The 22,814-nt window shown below is 54.3% G+C and overlaps 1 protein-coding gene across 1 annotated transcript; it reads right to left on the bottom strand.

Moving 5' to 3' along the window:
- Positions 1–588: 588 nt before the first annotated feature.
- Positions 589–21,614, bottom strand: NPTXR (neuronal pentraxin receptor). The gene is made up of 6 exons (XM_088793724.1): positions 21,514–21,614; positions 20,447–21,407; positions 9,277–9,502; positions 7,039–7,286; positions 5,110–5,289; positions 589–4,765 (listed from the first exon to the last, which is right to left on the bottom strand). Exons 1-6 carry the CDS (start codon positions 21,612–21,614, stop codon positions 4,541–4,543), a joined length of 1,941 nt encoding a protein of 646 aa, XP_088649850.1. The 3' UTR covers positions 589–4,540.
- Positions 21,615–22,814: the final 1,200 nt, after the last annotated feature.

The following is a 22,814-nucleotide window of genomic DNA, read 5'->3' as shown; positions in this document are numbered from 1 at the left end:
CCCCTAAGATGGTGTGGACAGGGAGGGCTAGGGACTAGATGAAGGCCTCCCAGGGATGGGTGGGTGCTGGAGGGGTAGGTGGGAGATTGTCAGAGAGTCCAGTCTAGGAGCCAAGTAAGTCAGAGGTGTCTAGGTAGACCATGGGGTGGGGACAGGTTGAAATACACCACGGCCCCTTCCTCTCCTCTCCCCCATCTCCCCAGGACTCCAAGGGAGGCACCACTCCGGGGGTCCAGCCAAGTGACTCAGGCAGATTGGATCTCTGGGACCTGGTTACCAGAACTGGGGCACGAGGAGGGGATGGAGTGCTAGGAATGAGGTCAAAAGCGTTCCCAGAAGTGGGACACTTTCCACGTGACATTTGTGTTCGTTACACCTTCCTGCAGAAATCATGGGGAACGGGCTGCATGTGCACCCAGGGCTGGCAGAACCTGTCAGGTTTGGGAGACGGGCGGGGTCAGCTGACGCTATGGGGCACCAAGGTGGCACTTCCTGTCTTTGCCTGCTGCGTTGCCCCAAGTAGTGGCGTCCTTCTTGCCCGGAGCCCTCCCCTCGCTCCGGCATAGCCCCAGCCTCGCAAGAAGAGCCTCAGAGTAAACATCATGTTTATTGTGAACATTCAACTTTACAAAAACAAAAAAGTAACAAAATCCATGACATATCACACGCACACACGCACACACATACACACACACATTGCATCTCATGTCACTTTATGTACAAAATCAGGCCAGCAGGAGAGGAGGGGGTGGGGAGCCATTAGGGTGTACTCATTTCAGTGTCCAACAGCTAGACATGCTTGCTCACTGTTCAGCCTGGGCCCACAGGAGGCCTGTCTCCACCCAGCAGGGGCAGAGGTCAAGGGTCATGGGGGAGGTGGGGTTTGGGGTAGCAGGCAGCGGAGATAAAGGGGGTGGAGAAAATGATCCCATCTCTGAGAGGAGGGAGAGAGGGCCACTGCATCGTGGAGAGAGTACTGAACGCAGTCAGAAAGCTGGGCTCAGGTCTCCCGGTGTCCATTGGGACCCAGCTTCTGTGGGCCCTGGTGTCCTCATCTATAAAACGAGGGCTTTGACCCCCTCTATGAGCCCTTCTGTAGAAATCTGTGGTCCGAGGTCACATACAATTATGGCAAGGTGATCTGTCCCCTTGGGGCATTGACTGGGGGCACAACATGCCACAAAGGTGGGAAAATCTGGCAGATAAGAGCTGCAAAGCACCTGGGGCAGGGCTTGGCCCAAAGCAGGAGTCTGACACGTTTCCTCCCCTCCCCGGCCTGGGGCTTTTGGGAGACACTCCACCTTCCCTTTCAGCTGTCATGGAAACTCCAGCCAGTCGAGTAGTGGGCACACTGCAGAGGGACACGTTTCCTGAAGGGACTGAGACCCCTCCCACAGCCTCACCCAAGGGACCCTTGCCCTGGAGCTGGCCCATCCCATGCCTCTGTTCCTCCACCTCAAACTCTATGGGGTGGGGAATGGGATTAGGCACATTCCTTCAGGCTAAAACACACCAGCAGCAACGATACTCAACTGGCACTTCACAGAGTGGTGGTGACTCCCCTTGGGCTGAGGGGTGGGCCCTCGATGTAACCTGTCTTGGTTTGAACTCTTGGCTCCGTCATTTGCTGGCTGATTGACACTGGGCAGGTTACTTAACCTCTCTGTTCCCCAGTTTCCTTCTGTATACGATAGGGCTAAGAATAGTCCTAGCTTATAACTGTGTTGTGAGGATAAACGAGATGGTGCCCATGGAGTACTGAGCATGGAGCCTGACACTTAAAAAGGATGTAATAAACATGGGCTCCAGCATCGTTATTAAACAAGAGCGGCTCAGGGACGCAACCCAACACCATCTCTAGATCCTCTTCCCCCGTCTTCTTGGCTGTGCCCCGGAGCAGCTGAAGATCAAAGCTGGAGTCCAAACAGCAGGCACTCAGCAAATGTATGGAGGGATGGGGACTTTGGGGTTTTCATTTTCCTGGAATGGAAATGGGGGTCCAAGCCACTCACCAGTGATCTGGACTCCGAGCCTGCACCCCAACATCTCCAATTTGTTCCTGTTCCCTCTGGAGGGCTGACCAGGGTCACTCAGCACAAAGGTCGGAAGGCTCATCATCCCCATAACATAGCAGAAAGGACTTGGGGTGATGCCTGGGTGGGCTCAGGTGATCAAATAAGCCCCCCCAGGCCTCCAAGGCCTCCACAAAAGCTGCTTCCTTAAAAAACAAAAATAGAAACCTAATAAAGCCTAGTGTCCAGTGTCCCTGAAATTTAAGTTCCAAATTCTGCCATCACCCCAGCAACAGTTATGTCACTATGAGATGCTTGACCCAGCACTTGGGCTGATGTCATTGGCTGTTACCAGGGCAACCTAGATCTCAACAGGTTCTGGCTGAAGCACGCCATCGCTCCTTCTAGGGGGATTTGGGCTGGAGGTGCTCTTGAAATGGAAACAGGGATCTGGGGGCTGGAGGCTGCATCTCAGAGAAATCTCCATGGCATGGGGCCAAACTGGGCCCAGAGCCTTCAGCTCTTGTACCAGGCCTCAGACTAAGCGATCATAGGGGGAAGAGGCAGGGAACAAAAAGGAGGGCAAAGGCACCAGAGCCCACTTTAGTCAGGTAGCCTGCAGCTGCCCAGACACCTGCGTTCCCAGCTCTCCATTCCTGCCAGAGTGCCGGGGGATCACACCTCTCAGAAGATACGGGATGCTAAGATGTGTGTTTCGTAAAGGAAGATACTCCAGTGCTCCAGGGGTCATGTTGAAGAGCAGTTTGACCTCTCAAATGTCCATCCTCTAGTGTAGGCTGGACTCAAAGACCCTCATAGGCAGGCAGTATGATGGGGAAAGAGCACTGAAGAGGGAGTCAGAGTCCTGGGTTCTATTCCTGGCTCTGCTCCATTGTTCTGTGTGATCCTGTGGAAGTCACTTGCCCTCTCTGAGCTCTTCCCTATCTGTACAAGTAAGCAGTCAGATTGGGTGCCTTTCTCAGGTTTGACATTCTTCCATTCTCTTGGGGGAGCTGGTGAAGACTCAAGCATGGGGACCAGGAAGCCACCAGCATTTGAGACTCTCTCAGACAGACAAGGGTACCAGGCTGGGGGAATCCAGAAAAGCTGATTTTTACGATCTGTGCATGAGGTTAGTCTATCTTGCCCTTGCCTTTGACTCTCTGGAGCCAGCTGCTGACTTTGACTCATGCCTAGCCAGATCCCATCTGCTGCCCAGTCTCGGGACCTACCCCTGCTATGTCTCTCAGTCACCAGGAAAATTCTCAGTCTCGCCCACCTTATCCACCTGGAATCACAGACCATCTCATGTTTGGTCTGGAGAGCTCAGAAATAACCAAAGCAAAGCCTCAGCTCACAAATGAGGAAGGCCAGCCCAGAGAGGGCAGGGGTTTATAGAAGCCCTGGGCTGGCTAGGAACCGGAGGCTCCTCCACCTTACCCGGCGCTCTGCACACTACTCCCTGCTCACTCAGCTTCTTCCCTCCCTCCCTCCCTCCCTCCCTCCCTCCCTCCCTCCCTCCCTCCCTCCCTTCCCCAGAGGCTGCAGGGCCATGCAGCAGGTGTAGGTGATGTGGCTCTGCCAGAGCCTGGGTGCCCTGGGGCACAGTGCTTCTGCTCCATGCTGCTCCCAGCTCAGGCTGAAGTGGCCCAGGCCTTGTCCTGGCCACAGAGGTGACTATGCCCGAAATGGGCACAGCTGTGTGTGGGCACAAGAGGTGACGATGGCCCTTTGGCCTCCTGGGGTCTTGGTCCCTAACTCTCCAGGCCAGAGCTCGGGGAAAGGAAGGGAATGTCCTGGAAATTGAGGTGGGGCTGGGACAGGCATGAAACCAACATTCAACCCACTGCACACAAAGAAACAAGGAAAGAGGAGGAAGAGAGAGGGTGTGGGTGCGGGTGGGGTGGGGGTGGGGGGAGAGGCTCCATCAAGATCCCACTGCTCTTCACTGTCAGCTGGTGGAAAGATGGGGGAGGGGTGAGTCTGAGTCTCATGTCTCTGTCATCCCCTTCTCAGCTGGGGGGACAGCTATACAACCTGTTGTTGTCCTGAAGGGGAAGAGGCCAGGCCTGTTGCAAGGGGGCGGGGTCAGATGGCCACCCCGGCCAGAGAGATAGTGGGCCTTACCCCCAACACAACCCCGGGGGAGATGCTGTTGAGGTCAGTGGGATCAGATGTGGTTGATGGAACAGGGTGTGGTGGGGGTGAGAGATGGTGCCATTATCATGCCAGGAGGGTGGGCAGAGCCATGGACACTGCTACCCCCACACCCTGTAAGGCTCTGGACTCACCCTAGGCTCAGCCTGTTAACTTGAGCTGCTTGTCCCCATCCAAGTGGGATCAGGGGACAGCCATGGCAGGGCAGGGCATTCTGGAGGTGTGGGTGTAGGTGGGGAAATGAGAGGCATGGCCAGGAGTGAGGCAGAAGGGGAGGCCAGTGTGTGGGGAGGCTGTGGAGGGAATGTGCCCCCCTCCTGGACGGTCCACAAATTGGCAGGCAAGGGAGGGGCCCCGGACAAGGTGGCCCCTCATGCCTTAGCCCTCCCCTTGCAGACATCGAAGGTGGCCTTGGTGGCACCCCCGAAGGCCTCCACCAGCTTGTCTTCCCAGGGGACGACATTGCCCAGCAGTGGCCCAGTACAGTTGGCAATGCCCAGGACCTGGGCAGGTGTCAGGGCATGGTCCCACAGGTTAAACTGGGCAATGTCACCCACGAAGGCTTGGGTAGCATCAAACCGGCCGCCCAGGGTGTCCTGGACCGAGAGAGAGGAGAGAGACATAGAGTAAGGGAGCAGAAAAGACAGGCAGGCAGACACAGAGAGTCAGGCCCCTGTCCCAGCTGAAGCCCTGCCCCCATGGGTCCAGCCCCGCCCCTAAGGCTCTAGCCCCGCCCTTAAGGTTCTAGCCCTCCCCTAGCAGGTCTCTGCTCTCTCTAGGTATCAATCTGCTAGATTATCTAGCTGCAGTAAACCTGGGTCAGACTGAGTGATCACTGCTGTGCTTTCAGGGTCCCTCCACCTAACCCCTCCTCCTCAGGGGCCCTGGTAGGTGGAACATCTACTTGCACCTCAAGCCCCAACATCACCCTGAGCCTTACCTGCTCTTGGCCCAGAATAAGGATCCCATGAGGCTTGATGGGGTGCCAGGCAGCCAGGTTCTCACCGGAGCCCTGCAGCTCCCCGTCCTGGTAGGCAGACCACTGGCCATCCCTTGTGGTCCAGGCAATGCAGATGTGGTGCCAACCGTTGTCCTTCAGGCTCAGGGGCAACTGGGCCACCTAGACACAGGTCCCCCATCCCCAGGTCAGAGGTCACAAGGCTCAAGGGTGGAACAGTGGGGTAGGGGACCAGGATACCCGTGTCCTTCCTTCCAGGGACCGACTCAAGGCTTGACCCTCCCCTTCCTCCCAGCCCAGCATCTTTCCCACCACTCTTTCCTCTTTCCCATGACCCTAACCAGGCAGCTTCACTCAGATCACAGGCACTAGTTACTGTTGGTGTTCAGTTGTTTCCAGGTAGTTTATTCACTCTCTAACAGGCCTGTACGGTCATGTGGGGTGGGAGCCACATCTCTGGGCCTACCTTCCCCTGAATGCCTCACACAGTGCCTGGCACACAGCTGGGCACAGAAGTATGGTGGTGGCAGAACAAGCCTTGGATTCAGACTCTGGGCACTGGCATCCAGTCCTGGCTCTGCCAGCCAACCCCCTGTGGCACCCTGGGGAAGCTGTCCTTTCCTCCCTGGCCTTGGTTTCCTCATCTGTAAAGTGGGAGGTCAGGAAGGGATGGCATATTAATACGCAGCCACCTCTGCCTACCCCACCCAAGGCAGACATGGCCAATCAATCACAAGCCTAGACTCAACCTCAGAATCTTTCTCATTACAGTGCTCTCGGAAGCCACTGCTGATTGATTAGCATTGGCCTGTGAAATGAAAGGTACTTGCTGCCTATGGATTTGGGGCTCCCAAAGGACTCTTTCATCTTCTATGTTCTCTGAGATCACCATTTAATGCAACATTCTCTGAGGCCTACTTGGTGCCAGGCCTTGTTCTGGACACTGGGGATATGAGTCTGGTCCCAGCTGTAAATGAGCTGAGTCTGCACAGGAAGGAAGGACTTCAGGGACAATACTACAAGACAAAATAGCACAGGGGCCATTTGGCAGGTTCAGAAGTGATAAAGGCCCAGAGGAAAAGGGGGATGTGGGAACAGAAGACATGGAGTCTAAACACATCTGGAAAGACAATGGACTCTGACCATTCCACTACAAGGAAACCACGTGGAGGGTACAGCAGGAGCAAAGACTTAGAGGTTGGAATAACAGGGGAACTGTGAGCAGCCTGTAAGGTTGGCGCTCAAGAGGACTCCAGAGGTTCTGGGAATACGGTTGCTCTGTGCCCTGTCCAGGGTGCTGAATTTCTTCCACTAGGAACTGAGTGCTGAACTTGGGCCGAGCCAACGATGGCAGCCAGGGGGTGTATGAAGGGAACTGGGTAGCAGGATCTAGATGTAACCCAGCTTCCCAGGTCTTCTTAGGACTTATAGGGCCACAGAGACATTCACTGCCCCCTAGGTCCATCTCCTTTCTCCTCCTTCAGGACACCCACAAAAGGTCCCTCCTGCTGAGCAGGGTTCTGGTGGCTTCTGGGAGGGGCCGCTCCTTAGGAAAGTCCTTGAACCTCTCTCTACATCCAGGAGAATGAGCAGGGCCCCCGGGGCAGACACTTCCAGCCCTGCTCTTAGAGCTGGATCACTGGGGAAATCACAGAATCTCTGCGAGCCTCACATGCCTCGCCTGTAAATGGAAACACCACACTTACAGCCTCTCCTGGACACGAGCCTCTCCAGCCAGGCCCACGTCTGGCTTGTCTTTGGATTCCCAGAACCCAGCCTGGCACGCAGCAGGCATGGCATGCATACCGAATACACTGAAAGGGCCCACATGGGTGGAGCCCAGCGCCATACAATGCTCCTGGAAGGGTGACCCCTGCCCCCATGCCTCCCGCTCTGCCCACCCCCACTGACCTTGTCATTGATCAGCAGCTCCATGGGGTCATGGCCCGCCTCCAGCAGCACAATCTCGTTGGCCTGTCCCGGCACTGAGTAGGAGAAGGGGGTGCCCTGGCCAGTGCCACCTGACCTGGACCGCAGCCACACGCAGACGGTAAAGGCGTAGAGCTCAGGAAGCGCCTTCCGCACACGGGCGTACATGTAGTTGTTACGGATGGGGATGCTGATCTTGAAGGCATCAGGGGGGCTGTAGGCCGAGGACCCTGAGGGGGATAGGCAAGGCAGACATGGTGGGGGTGGACAGTGACGATGGTGAGGAGGGCAGGGCACCCTCCAGACTGGGGGCTACTAGTCCCTGAGCACCTGCTATGTGCCAGGTGCCTTCATGGCCTTCTCTACTCTGCCTCTCTGTTGAGGGCTGTGGTTTAGAGCCGAAAGGCTCTGGACTTGAGACGTCCTGAGTTCAAATCCTGTCACCACTATTTCCCAGTCATGTGACTTCTGACAAGTTCATCTTACCCTCTCTGGGCCTCAGTTTCCTCAGTAAAATGAGGTAACAATATTTTCTCCCTGCAAAGGTTGCGTGGGACAAATTATGTAAATGACCTGGCTCATAGTAAATGCTCAACAAATGTTAGCTATTGTTATCATCATGTTTTAGGGTTTTTTTCCTATTTATTTAACAAGCGCCACACAGTGCTTTCGATGTGTTAGGCACTGTTCTAAGTGCTTTTACATACATTGCTCCATTCAATTTGGTAACAAACCTATGAGGTATGTACACTATTATAATCCTCATTTTACAGATAACATTAAGAGAGATTAAGTAATCTTCTCAAGGCCACACAGCTAGTAAGTGGCAGAGCTCGGATTTGAACACGACAATCATAGGACTCCCTGTCTTCCAAGGTGTTTCCGGCTCAGAGTTTTGTGGACTCTGAGTATGTCTTGAATAGCAGAGGGCTCTCTGCAGGGGGTAGATTGGAGAGTCACTGCCTCCGACAGTAGGGGATAACACTTACCATGCCTGCCTCTAGGGTAGGAGCCCCTCTCCCCCAGCTGGTGGTTGAGGGCTGGGGGTAGGTTTGGGCCAGGAATGGTGGACCCAGGGTCCCTAGATCTGGTTAGGGCTTGGGGTGAAAGCTGATGTGATGCATCATGGAAAGAGAGGAAGGGGCTCAGTGACTGCCTCTTCAAGCCCATTCCATAGATAAGATGGGACACAACTTGCCCACAGGCATACAGACATCCAGCCTTGTTGCCTGCCTCCCTCTCTGCCCTGCAGCCCCTTGAGGGGGCATTTCCACCAATCCCTCAGGAGGTGCAGTGTAGAGGGACCAGTGGCAGGACTGAGTAGGAATGTGCTTACTTTTCTTGTCCCTGTGCTCCAGCCAGGGTGCTGGCCCTGGAACCGACCAGGTCATGCCTCCCCTTCAGCTGTGTCCCTGCTATGGCCCTTCCACTCCAGAATTTACTCTCTACCTCTGCTTTCAAGGACTAGCTTGAGGCCCACCTCCTCCAGGAAGCCTCCTGGATTTCCTTCTCCAGAACTCCAGTCTTGAATCTAAGCCAACCCCACTTAATTGCTCATGGTTTTCCCTGGTATCCCCAACTTGTCCACAAGCCTCTTAAAGGTGTTCTTCACAAGGTTTCAAAGATGAGAGGTCCCTCAGAACTCATGAGCCCTAAATCCCCATTTTTCAGATGAGGAAAATGAGACCTGGGAAAAGGAAGCAAATTTTCAGTGTCACAGAGTAAGTCAGTGACAGCTGGGGAGCCAGGAGCTAGGTCTCCTGATGCTCATACATGTACACTGTCCTTTATGTCATGTTTTTCTGACCTTCGGCAGTGCCAAGCCCAGGTGTTAAAAAATGACAAAATTCTGATCCACTACTTACTGGCTGTGTGACCTTGCGTAAGTCACTTGACCTCTCTGAGCTTCAGTTTCATCATCTGTGAAATGGGGATAATAACAATACCATCCTTGTGTGGTTTGTTAAGATTAAACCAGGTGACGTGTCAACTACTTAGCCCACTCCCAGAATATAATCAGTGCCAGAAAATACTGCTAATAATAATAATGAAAACCACCAATTAGTCTCTCCCTCATGTGTTTCGCAGCCTCCTCCCCTCTGTTCTAGCTATAGCCTCTGGAGGGCATGAACATGTTTTTCCAGTGAATCAGCCACCCTCAGGACCCATCTGAGGACCAAGGCCTCGCCTGCTATGCCCTCTGCGGGGCCCAGGACCCACCATGCTCCAGTTCAGCTACACGGTCCTGCAGGGCGTCCAGCTCCTTCTCCACCTCCTGCCGCTGCCGGTGGCTGTTGTGACTGAGGGCCACGCGCTCCTTCTCCAGCGCCAGCACCTTGGCCAGCAGCTGCCCCTCCAACTCATCCATCTTGGAGTGCAGGGCGGTGGGCACCGCAGGTGCGGGGGCAGGGGCAGCTGAGAAGTTCACTCGAGCTGGAATCTCCTGCTGCTCACAATGCAGAGAAAGGGGCATGTGAGGTCACACAGAGGGAGGATGGAAAGAGACACAGGGCTCAGAGACACCCTACCACCCGAATGACTCCAGGTGAGCCTCAGTTTCCCCGTATGCAAAATGGGGCTGGCAATACCAGCTTCAGGCAACAAATGTGTCTAGCAGTACATGGTTAATTAAAATCACAGAGTCAAACAGCCCAGGGTTCAAATCCAGCTCGAGAACCAACCTGCTGTGTGACCCTGAGCAAATGCCTTTACCTCTCTGAACCCCTGGTTCCTCACATGCAACATGGGACAGTGGTACCTATTTAGAAGATTTGTGGGGATGATTAAGTGGTAAGGGCCAATGAACAGAGCCTGTTTATTGGAATTACTGTCTAGAGCAAGTATTCCAGGGTGGTCTCTGATACCCCAATCTTGCCCAGGATGAAGACAAAATGTTTAGAGCCGCCCTTTTCTAAGTACCCGGTGGGCAGGAGAATTGGGGCAGAAGCCAGGGGGCCTCTCCTTCCCCCTCTCCTGCTGGAGGAAGCCCATTCTAAGGGGAGGAAGACGGGGGAGGTTACAAGTCCCGACCCTGGGAAGGGGCAGTTTCTGGCAGACATGTCAGGAGAACATCAGTAGGAAATTAATAATTCAATGAGCTGCTAGGAGTCAAATGAGACCTTCCCCGTCCCCCGCGCTTCTTCTTTCCCCAGGGGCCCGGCAGTTCCTGCTCAGCCTGCCCTGGGCCCAGCCTGCAGGCTTAGCCCCAGACCTAAACTCATTGAATATTGATTCTTTCACTGGGCAAATAGTCAGCGAGCACCTGCTATGGGCTGGGCCCTGTGTCAGGTGCTAAAGAGACAACTGAGGGGAAAACAGAAAACCAAGGGCACAGCCTAACATTTCCTGAGTGCCCTGTGCCTTGCACAGATGGTCCAAGGCTGGGGGCAAGTACAGAAAACCCCTCCTCAGCCTCACCGGCCCAGCCCTGGCCTTGCTGGTCAATTGGTGGTTGATACTGGGCAGGCCCCTTAACCTCTCTGAACCTGTTTTCTAGCCATGTGATGAGGGGATAAATGTGTCCCCTGCCTCAAAGTGCTGGGAGGTGGAGAGGGTCGTATAGGCAGAGGGTCAGTGCCACACTCAGTGCCTGAGAGAAGGGAGCTGCCACCATGGACAGTGATATGATCTTGAGCTGAGGTGTTAGAGAGTGGGGGCAGGTGGGCTAACCTCAAAGGGTCTCCTCAGCCCTAGCACCACCGTTTTCCTCAGTTTCCCTCCTTTCACTGTGCCAAGTTTGGCATGAGGGGCACACATCTGAATGAGACGGTGTGCCAGCCCCATCCTTGGCACTTTACACATATTTACTCATGAATCCTCACACCCACTCATTTGGGTTGGTACTCTTAGTGTCCCCATTTCACAGATGGGGAAAGTGAGGCAGAAGTCCTTTTGAATTTTCTATAACAATGAGGGTAGGCAAAGCTGACACCTCTGGAGCCAAAGCCTTCTCTCTCTGTCAAAGCGTCCTCCTCCCCCAGAAGGAGAAAGGCCTGCCAGGAAGGAACAAAACGTAGAATGCTATTTACACAGACACTGTTTTGAGGAGAAACCGCGCAAACTGAGGGAGGTGGGAACACAAGCTGTTCTTTGGTCAGAGCCACTAGCTCCACCACCAATAGGAAGGCCAGGGAGGAGGTGGGCTCACCTAATCGTGTGTGGCCCCCACCCCACCCCAGTGTCTGAATCAGAAGAACATGACTGCCCCTCTCTCTCACTTTCCCATCTGCTTCAGGCGCAGGCTGTGCTGTGTGGGCTCCCAGCCTGATGCCAAGTGGTGGGGGACAGGATGATGCCATCACCCCCACTCAGGTCCAATGAGGCAGGAAACAGGGGCTGGGAACCCCAGTTTGTCATGCAGGGAATCCAGGGTAGGGTTTGGTGTAAGTATATGGGGCCTCAAGCCAGAGCCCAGGGTTCTAGACCAGCTCAGCGCCAATATGCTGGGCTCATTAGCTCTCAGTAATAAGGATGCTAACAGTGGCAGCTGTCCTTATTGTCACACACTGCGTGCCAGGTTCTGCTCTAAGGAAGCACTGTGCAAACATGTCACAGCTCCTCTCAACAACCTGGGAAGGTAAGGAGGCCCACTTTACAGATGAGGGAACTGAGGCTCAGAGAGGTGAAGTCACCTGCCTATGATCACACAGCTGCAAACTGGCAAAGCCAGGACCCTAGTTCAGGCCCTGCTGATTCCAAAAACTGCTCCCATTCTTCTGTCCTACCCTGATAGTCTGGACCTGTTTGTTGGTCCGTCAAGGGGGCAGAGTGCTGGCTGCCCTGCCTGCCTGGAGGGCCAGCGAAGAGGTTCTAGGGCCATCAGAAGTCTGGGAGGGTTTGGCAGGCTGTCAGACTGTGGCTTGGGGCAGCTCACAGAGTGCCCGGATAGAAGGGACCTGCCTACGCAGTGTGGCTCAGAGGCTGGGAGGACTGGGGGAGACCCAACCACCTTGTCCCCAAGTGGGGACTGCTCCTTGCCTTTGGGGAGCAGAGGGAAGTCCTGGCTTTAGGGTCAGGGTCCCACCCTCTGCACAACTCACCCCTGCCCAGGAGAGCAGGGGGCCCCATCCCAGGGGCAGCAGAACAGTGTGGAAAGAAGGCTTGGCAGCAGTGCTGTGGGTCAGGTGGCCTCACCTCCCCCATCTGGTCATCCCTCAAGTCCTGTGTGAGTCTGCCTGGGCCCACACCTGGCTCCACCAGCCCAGTGCTCTTGTTATGTAAAGCAGCTGTGCCTCAGTTTCCCTATCAGCTAGAAGGATACAATAATAACATTTCATAGCATTGTAGTGAGAATTAAATGAATTAATAGATATAATGCCCTTTGAGTAGAATTGGCACAGGAAGCGCTATGTGTCAGTAATTACTATTGTTACTAATACTACTTAAATATCTCTTGAAGGGGCCAACCGTTTTCCACCTCCAACCATCAATCTTTTTGTTTACTCATTATATTGAGAAAAAAAAGCAAGTTACAGAAGAACAGTTAGATTCCATTTAAATAAAGTGGCAAAGATTCAAAACTAAATCACCTATTTGCAAAAGCATGAAGAAATGCATGGAGAGAGAACTACAAATGCAGGACAGTGGTGACCCTCTCCTGGGGGTGGGCGGTTTGGGCCTGGGCGTGGGGAGGCTCTGAGGGGCAGTGGCTAGTTGCGAACGTTCTGGTTCTTGAGCCTGGGTGGGGATCTGGATGGTATTCTGCATACATCTGCGCATGTCGGAGATTCTTCACAATGATTTTCTTTAAAAAATGGGGGGAAATCCCAGAGCAGAGTCTCTGAGGGTAGAATCTAACCCTGGATCTTAGCTGTAGCCTCTCTCAGCCTCTTTGCCTCTCGCTCGTCCAGCCCACAGTCACCTGGGCTTCTACTCTGACCCTTCTCCATACAGCAGCCAGAGGCAGCCACCTAACTGCACACCCAGCCTGGCTGTTTAAGATCCTTCAGTAGTCCCCTCCCCCGACAGATAAAAGTCCCTGCCCCTCTGATCTCAGTTCCCACTACCCACCCTGCAGGCTACACTTCACTCCCACAGAAAGTCCCTGGCTGCCCCCAGCTCCCGCTCACCCTAGGGCTTCCGCACGTGCTATTCCTTCTGCCAAGAACGCTCTTCCTGCCCCTACCCCAACTTCTCTGGCTAATGACTGCTCACCCTCCAGACAGCATCTTCCTTGATGCCTGAACGAAGACGCGCCAAGGAAGAGGGAAAGCGGGCTTCTCTGGAGGGACTGCAGCGTACTCGTTCCCTCATTCATTCACTCACTCGTTCCTTCATCCGTCATGTGCTATGGCAACACAATGCTGTGGGTACAGGCACAACTCTCACATCTAACAGACCTGTGTCAGTTCCAGGCTCCCCACTCACTAGACCTGTGGCCCTGGGCAAGCTGTTCAACTCCTGTGACCCTCAGTTTCCTCAACTGAGGAATGTGGGGATAACAACACAACAGCATCTATGTTCTGGGATATAAGTAATGACCAAATGGAAGAACATATGTAAAGTCAGGCATATAATAAGTGGCTGATAAATGGTCATAACCATTCTTCTTCTTATTATTATTTTTCACTATTGCCAGGCAGGAGAGCATAGTGAGCAGTAACCGTGCGAGTGGGGTCCTGGAGCAAGACTGCCTTCCTTGACTGAAATCCCAGCTGAGTGACTGGAGCAAGCCTCTTAATCTCTCTGAGCCTCCATTTCCCCATCTGAGAAATGGGGATGGTAATAGTCCCATGGTTCCGGTGGGACTAAATTTTAAGGCCCGGAGAACAGGCTGGCACAGAGCACTCAGCCCTGCTTCCTCTTACAAGTGCCAGGTGGCAGGGGCCAGGGTGACTCCGGGAAGACCTCTCAGAGGGGCTGTCCTGCTCCCTGCCTTCCTCTCCAGGAATGTCCCAGTGGCTCTGTCTCCACCTAACCCAGCTAGGAAGGGTCAGGAGTGCGAGAGGCAGAGCTAGAATGATCTTTGGTCCTGGTCCCCGGTGCCAATTTGGAGCTGTAATGAAAAGACAAATGGGCCTCTGTGTGCCAGGATGCCAAGTTAGGGTGTGTGGTGAGGGCAAGGAGGACATGAGAAGGGGAGAAGTCTCTCTGAAGTTCTGTCCCATACATCCTCCCAGGCTCTGAGGCCCCAGAGTAAGTGCTAGGATACCCCCAACTCCAAACTCCCTTGCTTCTTCCTTCAAGTACTCCCGGTCAGGCTGCTGTGTTGAGAAGGCCGCAGAATTCCCTCTCGGGTCCTGCCTGCCAATACATCTTCTGGGCCCTGGCCAAAAATCTGCAGCAAAGACTGAGGCCCCACCCTTAGTCCATTTTAATAGAAAATCCTGGCTGTCAGCTTCTGCTGTGCTGTGTGGCCTTGAGCAAGTCACTCAGCCTCTCTGAGCCTCAGCTTCCCCTGAGTCAAATGAGGGGTGTGTGGGGGCACAGAAGTGCTTCCACTTTGGGTTGGTTGCCGCCATTGTCCGGAGTTCAGTGGGGATCACGTGCTCACGTTTGTCCTGGGGATATTGCACCGCCTTCGCACTCAGAGAAGAGCGCTGACCCGAGCTCCTTCTACCTCACAAAATGGCCAGTCAACACAGAAAAGGTGCTCAACATTATGAATCATCAGAGAAATACAAACGAAAACCATAATGAGTGCACACTGCACACCCACCAGAACAGGGAGGGTTTTTAAAATGACCATATCCAGGTTGGCAAGATTCACAAGCGGGGAGGTGTGTGAGCGCTCACTGCCACTTTGCAAGAGTGCTTGGCGGTGCCTCCTAACGCTAAATCGAGCCTCTCCCGGGACCCAGGCATCCCACTCCTGGGGATGGAGCCAGGAGAAACGAGGGCTTACAGCCACCAAACGATACCACAAGGGTATTCATGGCAGCTTTCTTTGTAATGACTCCAAACCAGAAACAACCCAACATCCATCCATAGAAGAATGGGTAAATCAAGGCAGGTACGCATATATCCATATGTGGAAACACTACACAGCACTGAAAACGAAACCACGGACACACACACCGTGATCGAATGCCAGATGTGTTAAACGAAAATACCACACACAAAGGGGTACAGCTGTCTGAACCCATCTGAATTCAGTCACGGGCAAAACAGATCTGTGGTGACAGGAACCAGAATAGCGGCACCTTTGGGGAAGTTTGGACTTTGGGGGGTCACAGAGGAGCCTTCTGGGGCACTGGAAATGTTCCGGTTCTTGATCTGGGGGGTGTTTCATGGGTGTCTCCATACATAAATTTTCATAAAGCCGTGCACTTAAGATTTGTGTCTTTTATAAGTAAGATGTGTGAGCTCTTACATATTTTGAATAGATATACCTAAAAAAAAAAAAAAGTCCCACAGGGAAGGCTCTGCCTTCCGCCCACACAGCTCCTTCCATGCTTGGAACAGCAGGTCTCGTGTCCTGAGTGAAGGCCTGCCAGGGATGAAAGATGTCAAGGGCACAGGATGACAGAGCAAGAGGGGTCCTCTGGGCCTCCTGCCCACCCTTCCCATTTGACAGATGGGAAAACTGAGGATCAGCGAGAAGAAATTTTCTGAGGTCACAGTGAGCAGGTGGCAGAGTTGGAGCTTAAAACACCAGGTTTCATGAAGGTGCCACACTGAGTAGGGGTTAAGGGCTCCCCGGTGTGGATGCCCCACCTAGAGATGAGGGGAGGCCAGTCACAGAAAGAGGGGTTATGGGGGTCTGCAGGTGGCCGAAAGACATTGAGGTTCCACGTGCTCAAACAAAAGGCCAATGGGCAGAACCTCTCTTGTTGCACTCTGCTGGCCCCCTTCACAGCCAAAGAGGCAGGGTCCAGAGAACCAGCCCCAACAGAGCAGAAGCTTCCAGAATAGGCAGCAATGTAAGAGAAAAGTAAAAGCAACCTATAGAGTTTAGAAAAGGCACCAACAGATTCTCTAAGCCACTGTTTATCTGCAGACTTCCCTAAGAAACTTGAGGGCTGGGAGCAGGTGGATTGGAGGCTGGGGAGCTGCCCATATATATAACCCACCCCCATTTCCTAACCAGTAAGCATCTGCCCAAGAACTCAGAATTTAGAGACCAAAGGGCCTAGACCAAACCTAACCCATCTTTCCACCCATTTTACAGATAAGAACACTGAGGCCCAAAGAGAAAGTGATTAGCCTAAAGTTGCAAGCAAGAAGAATTCAACTTTATGCCACACAGCCTTCCTATTGCAGAGAATATTTAGAGCTAGAAGGTGTTTAGGGAATAGTTGGCTCACTGTACCATTTTCTAGAGGGAAAACCAAAGCAGGGGTGGGGGGGTTGCCTGGCTCTTGTTCCTCCAGACTCTCTGAGCCTCCACTTCCATATCTGTAAGATGGGAGCGTATAAGCCTACTTCATAGGGCTGAAGACTGAATAAGCTAATACGTATGTAGTAAGTGCCTAATAAATGTTACTTCTTATTATTTATTGTTACCAGTGAAGCTCCCATGTGATTATCTTGCCAGCCAGCAGGACGAGCCTTTGAGGACTGGCCCTTATCACTCTTGCTCTGCGTGTTCTGAAGCAGAAATGGTCCAGGGCACTATCCAGCAAGAGGCACTGCCCTCACCTGTCTTTCTCACTTTCCTGAAGGTAGCTGAGTTCTGACCCCTCCAGACGGATCTAGAGTTAATGATGAAGAACATGAGCTCTGGAGCCAGACACTGACAATCCAGGGTCAAATCCAGGCACTACTGCCATGTGACCTTGGGCCAGTATCTTAATCTCTCTGAACCTTGGTTTACTTATCTGTAAAAAGGGGATAGGACGGTACCTTCCTCATAGAGCTTTTGTGAGGATCAAATGAGACAATGCACAGAACCTGACAAGGTAAGTGCTAAGTGTGAGCTATCACTGTTTTGAAGTCCAGGGTCTTCTGTGACCATCGTCAGGGTGTTCCTTACCATGGCTCCCACTCCAGGATGGGGGAGGCCACCAGCTTGCCAGGCCAGGTGAAGAATGTGGCTTATGTCAAAGAATTACTGCCTACCTCAATCTTGAAGTTTCATTTTACGCATAAATTAGTGCAAAAATGGAACACTGGGACATGCGTACATGGCCAGTTGCCATACAAATGGTCCAACCCTTCTGGAAAGTGGTTGTTGGCCACAGCCATAGAAGTCAATATCCTCTGACCCAGTAACACCACTCCTGGGGATTCAGCCTAAAGAAATAATTCAACAGACTTAAAAAGTAAAAACTCAACTATCTGCATGAAATGGATCCTGCAGTAAGCATCTAGAAGAAGAAGAATTAGAAACAACCTACATCTCCAGCCAAAAGGGATGGTCAAGGGACTGATGGATGGTAGAGTCTGTGACGGACCCTGGGATGTCATGGCCGTCATTACATGGTAATTAACAGCAATGCTGGCAAATCTGGAACAGTGTTTACATTTGGATAAAGGACCAAAAGGGAGCTGCAAAAACAAATAAAATGGTGGAATTAAATGTGAATATTCCCCCCCCCCCCAAATTTTTTACTTTTTTTCAATTAACAGCAACAATAATGACAACAAAAATAAAAACAGAAAAGAAGACAATTTCTCCTAAGCCCTCAAACCTAGGTTCCACTTGAGGTCTGGGGGCAGAGGCTGGGCCAGGATGACCTTCCTTCCCTCCCTTTGATAGTTGGCCTGGTGGAATGGGGGAGGAGTGATGCAGAGATGTGCCAGGTGGGCTTGGGCAGGGATGTGCTGAGGATTATGGGAGCATGGGTGGGAAAAGGAAGTCAACAGAGTGTGATCAGGAGGTCCTCTGGGAGGAGGTGTCCTCAGAACACTCTTAAATGACGAGGATGAATACTCTGGGGGAAATCTAGGCAGAGGCAAGAAAGAACTGGGAGATGGGCCAGATCCAAAATGGCAGCTTGGAAGGAGGCTGATTTTCAGTGTGCCATGGCGGGAGAGAGATGAGTGGTGAGAAAGTAGACCTTAAAAATCTGGGAACATCCTTTTGAGGTTATTGGGTAAGAAGAGACGGGAGAAACTAGACAGTAGCTAACGGGTGGGTGGGGTCCAGTGAGACCAGTAGTCTGACCCCACGTTTGCTCCAGACCCCAGCTCCGCCCACAGAGCCCGAAAAGACTGGCTCTGGCTGCTGCCAGGCTCAGAACGCAGACCTGTCGGGCGGGCAGCCCCTGCCTTTCTCCATTCTGCTGCACTCAGAAAGCAGGAGGGGTGTGTGTAGGGAAGCCAGGACTCCCCGAACCTGGGAGGAGGACGTGGTGCCAAATCCCAGCCAGCAGGATACCCCCAACCTCAGCAGGCTAAGTGGAGGGGAGCCCACCCTGCCAAATGCACAGGTGCTGGGGAAATAGGTCCAGGAGAAGCCACATTGCCAGCCCCAGACATGGGAAGCACCACGGGTGCCATCTGGGTGTGGGGGCAGGAGCTAGGGCAGGCAGGAGGAAGTCTTTTGAAAACCAAATCTTCTTCTTTTTTTTTTTTACATTAATAAAGTCTATTTTCTACAAGGAGGGTTTGTTCCTATTTTTATTTTTTGGCTATTTAAAACATTAGTAATGTTATAGCTTAAGGATAAAAATAGCAATCACTCTGATTGAGCATACCTCTGCCAGACACTGTTCTGGGTCCTTCACAAAAATTAACTCACTTGATCCTCCCAACACCCCAATGAGGTACCCTGTTTCCCCGAAAATAAGACCTAGCCAGACAATCAGCTCTAATGCATCTTTTGGAGCAAAAATTAATATAAGACTCACTCTTATTTTACTATAAGACCCAATCTCATATAATGTAATATAAGACTGTGTCTTATATTAATTTTTGCTCCAAAAGATGCATTAGAGCTGATTGTCTGGCTCGGTCTTATTTTCGGGGAAACATAGAAGGTGCTATTATTGTCCCCATTTTGCAGGTGAGAAAACTGAGATGGCCCTTCACTGCTGACTTTCAGCATTTCCCTCATTATTATTATTTCCTGCTCTTGGCTCTCATCCTAGAAATCCCCAGAGCTGGAGTGGGAAAAGGGGAATACTGGCCTGGGAGACAAAACTCGGGCTTTCCTCTTGACTCTGTCGCTCACCTTGGCAGGTGTCTGAGACCCAGGTTTCTCACCTGTCAGGTTGAGAGGGTTGTCTGTGACAGCTGCCTGGCTGTGCTCTGACGCGCTGTGAGGCGGGTGCTGACACCAGCACAGACTTTTAGGGGGCCACTGGACCATGGGCATGGCCAGCCTTCCACACACAGGCATCACCTGTGCTGCTAGGCCAGAGATTTAACTGAGAGAGCCACAGGGAGGGGGGATTCCCTACATTGCTTTCCTTCCAGCCTCTCTCCTCCCTCTGTTTGCCAAGTGCTCTGGGGTTGGGAGGAGGTATAAAGGGGCAGCTGGTGCTTTGGCCCCTTTCTCTCCCCTCCTTCCATAGATTCAATTTTGTTGCTAATGTCCTTCCCCGCACTCTGGAAATTGTAAATGGCTGGAGGTGGTCAGTGTCTCCCGAATGTCTGTCCTGCCTCGTCTGTCCAGCTTCCTCTTCTGAGGGCCCCAAATAGGTTCTCACAGGGAGGTAGGGGTCTGGTGGCCTCAAAGGAGAAATGACTGGCCCAGGATTACAAGACTGCCCAGTGCAGACACCCCGTCAGACCTCTTGTCTGACCCCAAGCCCCAACCAGGATGTCTGAAAAGGGTGAGTGTTAAAGGAGGAACCCGGATGGGGTTCTATTCTCCCCTCAGTCCCCACCCCAGAGCTATGGGCTTCCAGGTACCGCGGCCAGGCCAGCACCGTCTGGGCTCCTGCCCTCGTGTCCTGGTCCGATCCCAGGTGGGGGATACGGGAGTGGGAGGAGCTGAGAGGCACTCGTGTTTGGCTTGTGGGACACCGTTCCCCACTCTTCGGCAGGAGAGAGCTACCTAGAGTCTCTGGACAGCACATCTTATGTCCTGACCATAGGGAGTGAATGCTGCTGCTGGTTTGGGGGTGTCTGGAAGAAGGAAATGAAACGGACATTTAACGAGGTCCTGGTACGTGCCAAGCATTTTCGCACACCTACATTTTTGATCAATCCTCTACAAGTGGACACTGTTATACCCACTTTACAGACGCCGAAACTGAGGCTTACAGAGACGCCTGGGGGGAAATGGATAGGGAGCGAGCCTTTCTGGCGAGCTTCCTGTGCCTCGGTCCCAGTGTCAGCCTCTGGCCCGCCTGCCCTGCCGGAATCCTCCCTTCTCGCCTGTGAGAAAGGAACCACCATTCGCTTTACACAGATGGCAGATCCGAGGCTTAATGACTCGCCATCCCGCCCCCCGCCCGGTCCCTCAGCGCGGCGGTGCCGGTCGGATCCCGGGACGCCCTCGAGCGGCCCCTCCCACCCCAGAATAACCCCCCGACGGCGCAGCGCGGGGCGCAGCGCTCACCTCGATGCGGTCGATGCGGTCCCGGAGGGCGCGCACGGCGTCCTCCAGCTCGAGGATGAGCGCGGGCGAGTCCCACGGCCCGTCCGCCATGGTGTCGCGGCGAGGCCCGGCGTCCTGGAGGCCGCGCGGCAGGCCGCTCTCGCAGCGGCCCAGCTTGCTTGTGAGCTCGCGGATGGTGTCCTGGTCCGCGCGGATGCGCGCCTCCTGCTGCAGCGCCGTCTGGCGCAGCTGCTCCGCTGTGCTCTGCAGCAGCAGCAACTCCTCCCGCTCGCCCGGCGCCGCGTCCCCCTGCTCAACCCCCGACGGGCAGGCGGCCGCCAGCGGCGTGCACAGGAAGCGGCTGAAGAGGGGCACGGGAGGCAGCGGGTGCGCGCTGGCCGCCGGCGCCCCGGGCAGTGCGGGGGGCCGGGCCGAGCCGCCCGCGCCGTGCAGCGCGCTCAGGCTGCGCTGCGGACCCTGGGACTCGGCGGCGGCGCCCGAGGCCGCCGAGGCGTTGTCGGCGCCTCCGGGCAGCGCCCGCGCCGGGCTGGCCGCCAGGGGCACGCTGGCGATGATGCATATGACGGCACCGAGGAACGCCAGCATGCCCGCGGCCAGCAGCACGGCCAGGAACTTCAGCGTGAGGCGGGCGGCGGGGGCTCCCGAGGCCCCCAACAGGCGCAGCGGCGGGGTTGGGGCGCGCGGCCCGGGAACGCGGTGCCGAACGAGGCCGAACCCGGAGGGGCCGGAGCTAGAGCCGGAGCTGTTGCCGCGGCCGCTGCTGCCGCCGCTCTGAGCCCGGGCGGCTAGAGGAGGAGAAGGCAGCGGGCGGGCGGGCGGGGAGGGGGAGCGGACGCGGCGGCCCCGCCCCGCCGGCTCCCCCGGGGCCGGCTCTCGATCAGCCCCGCACCCGTTCTGTGCCGGGCGTGAAGGTGGGGGCTCCGCCGGGGATGCGGCAAGGGGCGGAGGGCGGCGCCGAGAGCTTTATCCTGCCGCTGTCACAGCGCAGAGTGGAGACCCGATGGTCGCGTGGACTCTTGGGCGACCCCCCAACACCACCCTCCAGTGCTCTAGACCCCTCCCCGAACCGGTAATGCCAACGGCTACCTTGCGGGGAGCTTTCCCCTGTATCACGCTCTGTGCTGAGCGAGTTACAAGCCGGGTCCCAATTAAGCCTCACCGTGGACATGCTCACAATATAAATGAGGAAACTGAGGCCCACTGAAGTCAGGTCGCTGTCCAAGGTCACACAGCTAGTATGCTTTGGAGCAGCACTTGGGCTCAGGCACACCTGACTGGACGCAGACTATAGGATGGAGTTGGGGTGGGCATGGGGAGAGGAAGAAAAAAGGCCGGTGTTGGAGGCAGGGGACTGGAGATTTTGACACAACCTCTATTTATATATACAATGGCCACCAACCTGTCACTTCCCACTCCCAACCTCCTGAAGGAGAAGAGTTCACTCCCCTCCACCCCCACCAAGAAAAAAACATCTTTCTGTGATCTCCAAGAGTAGCAGAGGTTCCTCCTCTGACTCTTTGGGGGCACAGACCACCAAGAGAGAAGACCCCTCTCCCAGCTGCAGTCTACATCAGGATGGCAAGCCCTGGTGTCCATGTGGACCGCGCCCTGGAAGGAAGAGCAGGAATGGGAGTGGGATTGGTGTGGGGGTGGGGGAGGAGCCTTTTACTTTCTCCTGTCAAACCTGTCTATATATATTTTGTTGCAAATTAACTTTGCAATTAACAACAACAACAACAACAACAACAAAAGCCTACCATCCTTCACAATCCAGTTCCAGTTCCAATTTTCCACAAGGCATTTTCTGACCGAAGTGGGTTCCCAGGGCTGGAAGGGCGCTCAGAAGGCTGTGATGTTCTCGCTGCAGCCTGGGATAGAGGAGAGGGGTTTTGGCTCATGGGAGTCACCAGCCAAGGCCACACCCAGGTCTGTCTCCCTTCCAAGCCCACATTCTTGACTTGCAGGGAGGCTCAGACTGGGGCTCTGGACCCCCATGGCTACCATGTAGGCTCTGCACAGCGCTGGTGGTGGGGAGAGGCCAGAATACTGCTCAGGAGGCAAGAGCCCTGGAGGGCCCTGCTTGGCCATTGGGAACCTGCCCAGGGGCCCCTAGGCACATACCACACACCCGATCCCCAGCCCCAGGATGATGCCTGCCCTGCTTACCCAATCTCTGGGAGTCAGGATCCTCTGAATTGTAAAGCAGGAGCGGAGCAAATGCAAGCTCTACACCATGAACACCTGAGCCGGATGTGCATGGATGGGAGTTAGTACCCCTTAGAGCTGTGACCTGGAACCCCCTCCAGGCAGCACAGCTTGGAGGAAGCATCTGCAGACGGAGAGGTCGGCCAGGCTCTCTGAAGGTGAA

This window comes from Rhinolophus sinicus, chromosome 1, assembly GCF_057876585.1.
Source record: "Rhinolophus sinicus isolate RSI-liver-muscle chromosome 1, RSI-T2T, whole genome shotgun sequence".
Lineage (NCBI taxonomy): Eukaryota > Metazoa > Chordata > Mammalia > Chiroptera > Rhinolophidae > Rhinolophus > Rhinolophus sinicus.
Note: the sequence above shows the minus strand (reverse complement) of the source record. Positions and strands in the feature narration are given on the sequence as shown.

Excerpts from the sequence above, each read along its gene's own strand:
- NPTXR (XM_088793724.1), bottom strand. The coding sequence starts at position 21,614 with ATGTCCACGGTGAGGCTTAATTGGGACCCGGCTTGTAACTCGCTCAGC. Across the intron at positions 21,408-21,513 it reads GGTAGCCGTTGGCATTACCG|CTCTCGGCGCCGCCCTCCGC; the intron begins GTTCGGGGAGGG and ends GGCAGGATAAAG. Across the intron at positions 5,290-7,038 it reads AGCTGCTGATCAATGACAAG|GTGGCCCAGTTGCCCCTGAG; the intron begins GTCAGTGGGGGT and ends ACCTGTGTCTAG.